The sequence below is a fragment of the Mytilus galloprovincialis genome, chromosome 3 (assembly GCF_965363235.1).
Source record: "Mytilus galloprovincialis chromosome 3, xbMytGall1.hap1.1, whole genome shotgun sequence".
NCBI lineage: Eukaryota > Metazoa > Mollusca > Bivalvia > Mytilida > Mytilidae > Mytilus > Mytilus galloprovincialis.
The window spans coordinates 111525626-111537835 of record NC_134840.1 but is presented as its reverse complement, the minus strand read 5'-3'; the positions used below and the strand labels follow the sequence as shown (position 1 = coordinate 111537835).

General features: G+C 34.5%; 1 protein-coding gene across 3 annotated transcripts in view; it reads left to right on the top strand.

Moving 5' to 3' along the window:
- LOC143069801 (cytochrome P450 2B4-like) overlaps nucleotides 1–12210 on the top strand; it is a 53521-nt gene that overhangs the window by 3771 nt on the left and 37540 nt on the right. Inside the window, exons 2-8 of one of the 3 annotated variants that reach the window (XM_076244604.1) lie at nucleotides 3396–3630; nucleotides 4542–4656; nucleotides 5123–5291; nucleotides 6150–6286; nucleotides 6972–7068; nucleotides 7526–7732; nucleotides 8887–9900. In XM_076244604.1, coding sequence (XP_076100719.1) covers nucleotides 3396–3630; nucleotides 4542–4656; nucleotides 5123–5291; nucleotides 6150–6286; nucleotides 6972–7068; nucleotides 7526–7732; nucleotides 8887–9065 — 1139 coding nt within the window. In that variant the 3' untranslated portion in view covers nucleotides 9066–9900. Of the gene's footprint in view, nucleotides 1–3355; nucleotides 3631–4541; nucleotides 4657–5122; nucleotides 5292–6149; nucleotides 6287–6971; nucleotides 7069–7525; nucleotides 7733–8886; nucleotides 9901–12210 lie in introns of those variants that run through there. The other 2 variants (XM_076244607.1, XM_076244606.1) reach the window with 2 other exon arrangements.

Here is a 12210-nt window from a genome sequence, read left to right as displayed (position 1 = left end):
TTCATTTTGGTTTTCCTAGCTTTCTTGTGCGCTTTTTGTTTTTGGTTGATCTTTACTCGCTTCTCAATGGTTTTTTAAATTTCTGATTTGAAGCTTTCCCACGTGGATTCTACGGTTCTGTTGTTGGTGTTTTTAAAAGATGTCTTGAACGTTTCGAGGTCTTCCTTTATCTTTATATATATATCTACTTTTTTCCACATGTATATCTTTCTTTTAACTGGTTTTGGTTTTAAAGGTTTACATGCTATATCAAGTAAGACGATGTCATGGTCGCTGTTTGCTATTGGTGGTAAAGGTTTATATCTTAGTTTGAATGATGGATGAGAGGTAAGTATTAAATCCAAGATGTTTTCTTTGCGTGTTGGGAAATCAATGATTTGTTCTAAACCATTATCAGCTACGGTGTCTAAAAAAGCTTGACTGGTTCTTGTAGGGTACTGTCTATGTGTGATGGTCTGTTCTTGCCAATTTATGTCTGGTAGATTGAAGTCGCCTCCAATCAAGAAGATGTTTTTTTGATGTTTTGATTTAATGGTACTTATTTCCTCTTTTACTGTATTAAGGTAGGTGTCATCTGTTTTATCTGGAGGGCGATAAAATGCACCAATAAGCATTTTCTTTTTTTCCTTCTCAGGCAATTATACCGGTTAATAGTTATTTCTCACCGCTTTTTGTTATGTTCCTTAGTTGTAGTGATTGTTTGGCTGCTATCAATACTCCCCCATGTGTGTCTTTGGGACGATCCCTTCGTTCGATGTCATATCGAAAGTAATCAGGAAAAAATTCACTTGATTTAATGTTTGGATCTAGCCATGTTTCTATATTATTATGTCTGGATCAGTTGATTCTATAATTGCCTCCAGAAGTTTACCCTTTTTTCTTAGACTCTGGAAGTTGATGTTCAGCAGTCTTTATAGTTGTTTCTTAGGGGCTGGTTTTGTTTTGGCTGGTTTAGGTGATGATGTCATGATCGGTATATCTGTACTGAATGTTGTGTTGAAAGATGATGAGTTAATACTTGATCCTGATGTTGATGGTATGGATGAATCTGATATACTGTCTAGCAATAACGGATTAGTAGATATATTAAGGGAGGTATGTTTGATGTCGTTTCCACTTGATATAAAGTATACTTTTGTCGAAGAGTTGTTGGGTTTTGAGCATGATGGACATGTCCATGTGTCTTCGCTCTTGCCTAGATTGCTGAATTCTGTTGTAGACATTCCAATGCAATTTCTGTGTGTCCATTTGTCACAGTCGTCACAGGCTATTGATTCTAATTTGCATGCTTTTTGGCAGATTGTGAATGGACATCTTGGTCGTCTGGGGCCTGGGTTTGTTTCTATGCCACTTAGTAAGAGTAGCAAGAGCCTTTGTGAACTCCTATCTCTGGCGATCTAGAGGTTTTATACTACTGGTAATTACTGGATGAAGGAAGCTCCAGACTGAGTCTTCGTATTCCAAACCAATCATCTGTTATCCACTTCTCGAAGAGAACGTATGTGTTTGAGTGTTGATACTTGGTAGTGATCCAATACGAATGGTAAGTAGCAAAACCTGATAAGATAAACTCACCTTGAATTTTACTACTCGTCTCGACTGTTCACTGGCAACTCTGTTTTCTAAAGCGGATGAAGGCGTTGATTCTAGAATAGTGTGTTCAGTTCGTCTTGTTCCACTCTGATTGGTAATAATTCAGATTTCTGATCAATGTTGAAACATTCAATGTATGTGTCTAGTAGAATGGATTTGGTGATAGCTAGACTGAGAAGGCGTCCTTGATGTATACCGTCCTTATTGTTTATTGAAAGGTTTACTGATTTGCGTATTTGTCCTTTCCTTCTCTTTCGTCCTCTAAAGGAGTACTTGCTGACTTTGACTGTTGTTTTATTGAGTTTACTGTTGATTTGGTACATTTTGTAGTTCAATTCCTGTATTTGCTTGGTAACTAGGAAGTCTTCAACTTTGTACGTCTCTGGATTTTTGTGACCTTTGTACTTGTTCCAGTTGGATATCGACAGTAATTGGCAATCAATGAATTTTATTTCTGCGTTTTTGTACTTGCTTAAAATATTAATTGATCTATTGTATTGTTCTTCTAATGTTTGAATTGACTTTTTGCTATGAATTTTCCCTTCTTTTTTAGTGAGGTCGCATGTACCGGACCAGAGGTAAATTATGACGTGTTGGTGTCTTTTGATGGATTTTGTTAATTCTACTTTTGATAAGATCTACGAGTACTTAGGTTGTGGCCCCTGATTTGCACCAGGATTCAAGTGGGAATACTTCTTTTTTGCAGGTGTTTCTTAGTGTGAAGCCTTTACTATCAGAAACTAGGATAGGGGTTTTGTATTGGAACCCATCTGGATATTGATGCTGTTTTTCGATGTATTTTTCGAGTTTTCTACTCATGAATTCACTCTATCGTTAGTTGTTTACATTGGAGATTTACCGGAAGTTAGACTGTCACAAAGAGCCATGTTCCCGCCAAATGTCAAAATCATGAAATCACAATTGGATGATTTTTTATCTGGAATTTAGTTTTATATGTGTGTATTGTTGATTATTTACATGTATGTAGGAATTACGGTTGTGTTTACTTATTGGGATAGTTTGGTAGGAAGTGGGTTTTCTAATGGAGAATTATTGGGTTTATGTAGGAAGTAGGATTGTGTTTGAAACTGGATTAGTATGGGGGTTTTGCAGAAAGTGGGATTGTGTTTGCTAATGGAGACGTATGGGGGTTTTGCAGGAAGTGGGATTGTGTTTGCTATTGGATAAGTATGGGGGTTTTGCAGGAAGTGGGATTGTGTTTGCTATTGAATAAGTATGAGGGTTTTGCAGGAAGTGGGATTGTGTTTACTAATGGAGAAGTATGGGGGTTTTGCAGGAAGTTGGATTGTGTTTGCTAATGGAGAAGTATTGGGTTTTGCAGGAAGTGGGATTGTGTTTGCTAACGGAGAGGTATGTGGGTTCTGCAGGAAGTGGGATTGTGTTTGCTAATGGAGAAGTATTGGGGTTTTGCAGGAAGTGGGATTGTGTTTGCTAATGAAGAAGTATGGGGGTTTTGCAGGAAGTGGGATTGTGTTTGCTAATGAAGAAGTATGGGGGTTTTGCAGGAAGTGGGATTGTGTTTGCTAATGAAGAAGTATGGGGGTTTAGCAGGAAGTGGAATTGTGTTTGCTAATGGAGAAGTATGGGGGTTTTGCAGGAAGTGGGATTGTGTTTGCTAATGAAGAAGTATGGGGGTATAGCAGGAAGTGGGATTGTGTTTGCTAATGGAGAAATATGGGGGTTTTGCAGGAAGTGGGATTGTGTTTGCTAATGAAGAAGTATGGGGGTTTTGCAGGAAGTGGGATTGTGTTTGCTAATGAAGAAGTATGGGAGTTTTGCAGGAAGTGGGATTGTGTTTGCTAATGGAGATGACTGGAAAGGAAGAAGACGATTCTCATTAAAAGCAATGCGAGATTTTGGTGTGGGAAAATCCTCGCTAGAAGAAAAGATCTTGGAAGAAATACAGAATGTTGCAGACGATCTGGAAAAAATGAAGGGAGCAGAGATATCCAATTTAAAGGAAATGATGACAAAGGCTAGCTGCAATGTTATACATAGTCTTATATTCGGATATAGGTTAGTTCTGTCTGCTTACTGATATCATAAAATGTCATCTGCAAGTCACAATATGAAGTTTTTTGTCGCTTAAGCACAGCGAATACTTCTTACTGTATCGAGCAGCAGATGATACAGGTATTCTACATTAGCATAAACTTATAGAAAAAAAAATATAATTATATCCCATGATAAAATTAACTTGTGCATATATTTTTTTTATTAAATTTGAAGAAATGCCCTAGCCGTGAATTTTTCTATCAACTGCTCCCGGTTATCATCGCATGTCGTTCTGTAACGTTATCGCATAACATTTTGACGTAATTCGAAAAATTCAGAAAATACACCTAAAACATGTGTAGGTATATTTTTAGGGTAAAACATATCTTATTAGGATAACAAAAACAAAAGGAATCAGGAAAACAATTATTAAAAAATGCAAAACAAATAATACAACAAATGCATTTTTTTTTAAAGATTTAGCTGCTAAGCAAAAAGTAAAATCACAAAAATACTGAACTTAGAGGAAAATCAATTCGGAAAGTCCATAATCACATGGCAAAATCAAAAAACAAAACGCATCAAAAACGAATGGACAAGAATTGTCATATTCCTGACTTGGTACAGGCATTTTCAACTGTAGAAAATGGTGGATTAAACCTGGTTTTAATGACTTTGATGACAGTCTCTAGCAGTAGATCTTGTCTGTATATTTTCTTTTGAAGTATATGATAAAGACAACATACCATGTCATTTATCATACAAAATCCCTTATTAAACCAAGCATTGTTGTTTGAATTAGTCAGTATGCTTTATATAGAGTTGAAATTGATCGTCAACAAAATACGTCTTTTAGCGATAAAATATAAGCATGGCATAGAGTTACATCTTTAGATTAAAGAACTGTTTTTTTTTCTTTTGTATAATTTCAGATACAAACATGACAACGAATCCCTCCAACAACTCATCAAGACAATGGACAACATATTTTCAGGTCCTGGTGCCTTATCAGCGTCTGGAATATTTCCGGTTCTGAATTTGATAATGGTAATGGTTGTTTTTACACATAACTGTATTTATTGTATTTCTCATTGCTATCATAGTTAAAGAAATACTTTTCAGACGTATTAGATTAATAAAACGTAATATGAATAGTAAGATTGTTGTCAAATTGCTATTCAAGTTTCACACCCACAAAGTGACATGTGATTTAATAATAGTACTAGTAACGTAACAGTAAGTGTTATTATTGTGTATGAAGGTCTTAGGGGTATACGGCGAATAACGATAAAATAAGACCAGTTTAATGACGTTAACTGTAGTTTTTGGTGCATGAAAATAAAGAATACACTTTGAAATTGTAACCAAATGGACTCTAATGGCAGCCAAAAAAACCCGTTGGACTCCTAACGGTAAAGGGCATTAATTGCTGCCCTTGTTTATGTGTTCATTGACGATTTATCATATGCATGTAATATACATTTTGTACTTATATTGTAATTCATCATTTCAGAAAGACAATCTTAAGATGAGGAGAGATGGATTTTCTACTCTAAAAAAGTATATTGAAAAACACATAACCGAACACCGAGAGTCATTTGACCAAGAACACATTCGAGACTTTATAGATATGTATGTAGAAGCCGAAAAAGAGGAGAGTGAACGAACGTCTGCTTTAAATCGTAAGTTTAAAGATAACGCTTAATTATAGCGCCAAACAACATATCGTAAACCCATATATATAGATATATTTGTTCTGCCGTTTCTGTGATTGGTAACTAAATCACCGTTTCAGAATCCAAAATATTCAAGGTAAGATTTTTCAAGTGTCCGCAAACCAATGTGATTTGCTTACATCGTTCTCAACATTAGGAATTCTACCAATGGCATGTGGATATTTCGTTTTGGGACACGAATAATGAAACTACACGCAATCCTTTTGATTACGATACAGTACATTAGTGCTGGTTAGTGGATCCCGATTGTGTTTCAATCTTATCACGGGGTGTATCACAAAGCAGTGAGACAAATTTCCATCGGCTCGCGTACGAGTTGCAACATTTCTCCACACTGAAAAAATGCTATTTTTATGAAAAAATATGATCAGGAGTCGTACCATTGTTGATCACAGGCATATATTTATTAGCCGTATTTGGCACAACTTATTGGAATTTTCGATTTCAATGCTTTTCAATTTTGTACTTGTCTGGCTTTCTAACTTTTTTTTATCTGAGCGTCACTGATGAGTCTTATATAGACGAAACATGGCCTTCTTGTTGTTTAGTATGTCTGGAATTTGATGAGACTGTCAACAAAGGGAGAGGTTTAGCGCTATAAAACCAGGTTTGATCCAACATTTTCTACATTTGAAATGTCTGTACCAAGTCAGGAATATGACAGTTCTTGTCCATTAGTTTTTGATGTGTTTTGTCATTTGATTTTGCCATGTGATTAGGGACTTTCCGATTTGATTTTCCTCTGAGTTCAGTATTTTTGTGATTTAATTTCTTTATGACTGTATGCATTTTTTTTTATTGCAGCGGCAGCGTTGTTGGCCTCAATTATGGATTTGTTTGCTGCTGGAACTGACACAACTTCAACTACGCTTGATTGGTCATTCAAATGGATGATTCAATACCCGGATGTACAAAAGAGGTGTCAAGAGGAAATTACAAAGGCAAGCATAATGTTTTAAAAAATATAATGTTTTGCTTAACATACATCGTTCTGTATAAAAAAACACTTGGTTGAATGCATTGGGATTATTATTGGTATGAAATAAGGCGTTACATAACTGCATCTTTATACTTTTGGTGCTCGTACAGGGCAACATGACTGGTGTTGCTAACTAAGCAGGAACTATGCTCCCGCCAGGTAACCCTCGATTTTTGTTGTTTTTTTTTATATATTTGTTGACTCATAATGTTGAATTTTTATTTTTCCTTTTATTGTCGTATGTTGCTTGTCTTTAATCTATAGTGCTCCATGGTTTTTCCATAATCTTAGACTAATAAAAACTTTAAATTCGAAGAACTTTGCTTAATTTTTTCCATCCAAATATACACAAATATTGGCAATAGTTTTTTTTCTGTCAACTCCAGTGCTCGATATAGGGTAGGGGTTCCTTATAACTCAGATTCGCTCTAAAAGATAGTGGATTTTGTTAACTCCGCTGCTGGGCAAGTGAGTGTAGTTCCTGTTAGCTAAAGGATCGGTTGTTGTGATTAGGTCCTTTGAATTAAAATGTTTTGTAAGGGTTGAACGTGCCGTGTAATCGGATGCTAGATAAGGCTTAATAATTCTTATATAAATAAGTGATAACTTAGGATATTAATAATTCACAAAACTGTTTTTTCTTTTAGGTAGTAGGATCAGGTAGAATGGTTCGATTATCGGATAGACGTCATTTGTCATACACCGAGGCTACTTTGATGGAAATACAAAGACTGTCAAATACAGGTAACAAGTCATGTTTCAATTATCAGAATTAGTAGTAAAGAATTGATCTGTTGCTTATTGGTGGCTTAGAAATGTCAATCGAGTCGTAGAGTTGACATCATATAGTAAATCATATATGTTATATATAACTAAATGGTTTTTTTTATTACTTTGCAAACATTTAGAGGCTCGATGATAGATTATAGTATAACAACAGAAACCAAAATTTTAGAAAAGGTAAACAAAATCGACCGCAAATTAAATTACTTCGGATAATAGAGGTAACAATTTAGAAGCCAAGAAAAAACTTACATGTAGCCTTAATTAATAATAATTACAGAATGTAAATACAAACTTGATGAAAACTCTACAAGCTTAATATTCACACAAAAAATAAGATTACTATATTAACTTTCCTCTGTTACAGCCATTATGTACATTGCAGTTTGTGTAACATGTATATTTTCTCTTTTTACAGCTATTTTCACCATTCCTCACGTAGCAGTTTGTGATACAACAATCAATGGGTACAAAATACCTAAAAATACGATTCTAATTCCTAGCCTGATCTCTGTACATTTTGATGAAACAATCTGGAGAGACCCGAAGGTGTTTAATCCAGAGAGGTTTCTCAATCAAAACAATGACATTATCAACAAAGAAAACTTGATTCCTTTTTCGTTAGGTACGTATATGAAATAACAAATAGTAGTTAACTCGGGGCCTTTTATAGCTGACTATGCGGTATGGGTTTTGCTCATTGTTGAAGGCCGTACGGTGACCTATAGTTGTTAATGTCTGTGTCATTTTGGTCTTTTGTGGATAGTTGTCTCATTGGCAATCATACCACATCTTCTTTTTTATAAAACATATACATTTATTTTCGAAAAGCATGGAAGCAAGTCTGGGCTCTATTGAAATTGTCTTAAATAAAACATTATGTTATTGTTCCTCATTAGTCATTGTCATCCTTCTCTCACGTCATTTGTATTCTTCATTGGTCAGGGTAAATGTGATTCATTCATTACCTATATTATACGAGTTTGACTCTCCTTCTGGTATCTTTCGTCCCTCTTTTATTACCTGAATGTTTACGGTCTTGTTAGGAGAGGTGTAGTCAATTACTTCATGTACTTATTTGAGGTTAGTCTAACATTTCTACTTTCTTGGTTTTAAGATCGTTAGTTCAATGATGGTATAAGTTTGTTTTTTTAGCAAAAAAAATCACAAAAATACTGAACTCCGAGGAAATGCAAGTGCAAGTATCTGCCCATTGTTATGTCATTTGTTGGTTTTTGTTGTATTATGGAGCCCCTTTTATGTTCAAATTCGTAGCTCCTAATGTTGAAGTGTATTTATGCAATTCTGGCTATCATGTATTGAGGTGTGAGCTCATGGTGAAGGTTAATCTAGAAATAAGCTTTTGACACACGAATAAAAATTACAGATTTTCATTTCATTTCTCAGCACTGAGTCGATACCCCTGCCGGTAGACTTTGAGTTCGAGTTGGCATTATCAGCACTGTAATTAGTGTTTTTGTAAAGACACGGTTACTGGCATATGCTTCTTTCAAATTCCCGTTCATTTGAGATTGTTAAGAATCTAAGGTTTCCTCAGACAAAGTTGACCTTTTATGAATTTGGCTACTCTGTTTAGAACATTTTTGGTCATATATGCTTACAACGTTGTACTGTAGTTATGCATTTCTGACTTTTATATGTTTAGGTTTGAGAAATCTTGATGAAGGTTATTAAAAAAGAAATCGCTTCGAAGACATATTAACATTGATAAGTGCTTTCTTCATGTACTCACTGACTGATTTTGTTTTTATATTTCAGGCCCAAGGATCTGCCCTGGAGAATCGTTAGCACGATCAGAGTTGTTTCTAATCTTTTCAAACCTTCTACATAGATTTGAATTCTCTAAAGTCGATCCAGATGATATTTTATCATTTGAAGGGATAACCGGAATTACGACGACACCATCGCCATATCGACTTAAAGCTGAATTGAGATAAATCGATGTTATGCGTGTTCATCCAGCATGCCATACCGATTTAAAGTAGATCTGGGATAAATCGACGTCATTTGTGCGTGTCAAACAGAACATCAGTTTAGAATACATGTAGTAAACTTATATTATTTTAACTTATCTATGTATCAATAAAAACAATGTATTTTGTTTATAAATACTGGATTCATTTATTTTTGTTGGTATCAATTTTCGTGGATTGACTACAAATCGCATTTTCGTGGTTATTTGATTTCGTGGTTTTGCCAATCTCTGCATACAAAGCCTTTAGAAACGTTCATTTCGTTGAACATTTGAATTCGTGGTTACTCTGTTCCCACGAAAAACACGATTATTGGTATCCAACAAATAATAATGAATCTACAGTATTTGATCACACAATTCGATTGTTTGAAATTCAAATCAAATTAAAGACAAACAAATTCAACATTTAGTTAAACAAAACTTTTTCCTGTGTGTAACTAAAAAAAGGTTTGTTTCTGAAAAAGTTCAAAAATGTGTTGTTCCGAGAAGTAAAACCCACACCCCAACAAATGATGAATGACATTTTTTTGCTTCAATGAAACACAATCTAATCTTTTAAGTTTCAATGGAGAAAAAAAATAACAAAAAAATATGCATGTCAAACGGAAAGACCTTTATAGAATGACAAAATCAGAAGATCAAACACATCTAACGTATAAAAACAGCTGTCAAACATCCATCACTACTGTCATTTCAGCATTGAATCAACACTTTATTCTTTAAGTTTCTTTTGTACCAAGACTGTCATAGAGTGTACATGTTTCTATTAAAGATTCAAATATATATGAACATTTCAAGTCAGCAGTTTTGTCGTTTCTGCCTTTATATTTTTAAGATTTCATTTTTTGTTACCATGCCAATGTCTGACAGCTTCCTTAAATTAATACTAGTACCTGAAACTATAAACTATTTATATGCTTCTCTTCTTGACTTCTCTTGAACTGAATTTTAATGTGCGTATTGTTATGCGTTTACTTTTCTGCATTGGTTAGAGGTATAGGGGGAGGGTTGAGATCTCACAAACATGTTTAACCCCGCCGCATTTTTGCGCCTGTCCCAAGTCAGGAGCCTCTGGCCTTTGTTAGTCTTGTATTATTTTAATTTTAGTTTCTTGTGTACAATTTGGAAATTAGTATGGCGTTCATTATAACTGGACTTGTATATATTTGTTTAGGGGCCAGCTGAAGGACGCCTCCGGGTGCGGGAATTTCTCGCTACATTGCGGACCTGTTGGTGACCCTCTGCTGTTGTTTTTTATTTGGTCGGGTTGTTGTCTCTTTGACACATTCCCCATTTCCATTCTCAATTTTATTCTGTCATGTGTATGTGTGTATTGTATATGTAAGGAGAAAACTTGATACAAGATGTAATAAATGATGTCCAATCAAATTGCTTGATTAATGCAATAAAAGATTATCAAGTTATGATAAATAATGTCTATGAATATAATTGATTTTAATGATGTCAAATGGTAAACCGAAGCAACATACGTTATTATCTGGTATGCATAATATACAATAAAAATCGATAACAAATGAAGTATATGCAACCTATCAACACTTCCAGTTTCCTCTAAATTAGCCAGAAAAGAAGTGAAAAACTGAACGAGACATCTAGTTGAGTGACATTATCGCATTCAAACATCATCGACCGAAACCACCTACACAACCGAGGTTTCTCATAACGAAAATGCCAGAACATTGTAGTTAAGTCGTATCCGAAATTGGAGAAATAAAGCAATACTTTTTTTATTGTATATTCGCCTGTCCATGCTTAAAGAAATATAAGACCATCTTAGCCTCTGGATGTCTGTTAAAGGTGCTTGTTTTTCCCCTCATTTGGTAGCATTTTCATTGGAGAGCTAATCATAATGTTCTAATTGAGAATCTGGGATCTTGCACTTCAAGTACTAATAAACTCATCATAGATACCAGGATTAAAACTTTATATTTACTCCAGACGCACGTTTAGTCTACAAAAGACTCATCAGTGACGCTCGAATCCAAAAATGTTTAAAAAGCCAAATAAAGTACGATGTTGAAGAGCATTGAGAACTAAAAATTCCTAAAGGTTTTGCCAAATACATCTAAGGTAATCTACTCCTCAAGTAGAAAAGCCTGAGTTTTTTAAAATTCAAAGTTTTGTTAACAGTTAATTTATAAATATGAACATATCTATAATAACTCAGGTTAACACAGAAGTGCTGACTACTGGTGCGGTGATACCCTCGGGGGAATATTACACAAATTCTGAAAGATATTTCAACCATAAATATTAATTTCAAAGTTTTTATAACACTATTAGTTAACCTGGTAACGCAAATACATATCTTGGTTTTTTTTTATCATTTTGATAGTAAAATGCAAATGATGAGATTAAATACCTTCACATGAAAGTTATGCCAAATATTCAACTTCAAAATAAACCATGACTGACGGTACATGAAAGGAATCTCCATGGAAATTAAATGTGCCAATGCAACTGTATACCTAATATCATTGACCTATCATTATACGATAAGAGGTTCCCCCTAAATTGACAGAATCATAAACTTTAACATGTAATCTAAACAAATTCAAAACATGACTAAGGAGAGGGGTCAAATGAGATATGCCGAATCGAATTCATATACAACTGCATACCAAATATCATTGACCTATACCATAAGTGGCTCAACATAAACTGACCTTACAACTAACTAATACATTTTTACGCCAATTTCAAGCTGTCAGCACCTTTGAAATCCAACCAAATTTAAGATCTAAGGAAGTCAAATAATATCTTTTAAAGTAATAATTTTCACAATTTATTTGGGAGTTTCTCCCACGAGTTATGTTGACCCAACTTTTACATTGTATGTAATACAAACATGCAAATGAGTTAAAAGGGTATTTTAGCGCAAACATACTCATTCAAACAATACAGTAGTTCCAAAAGACTTTTGACAATATACGATGTAAGAGGAGCATTAGTCATTTAATTATCTTGCACTTAAAGTCTACCATGAAAATTTTGAAAAGTTGACAGGTATGAATTTAACTGAACCATACATGTACATGTATCCTCATTTCCATGATAAATAAGCTTCGGTAAAATTCTTTAATTTC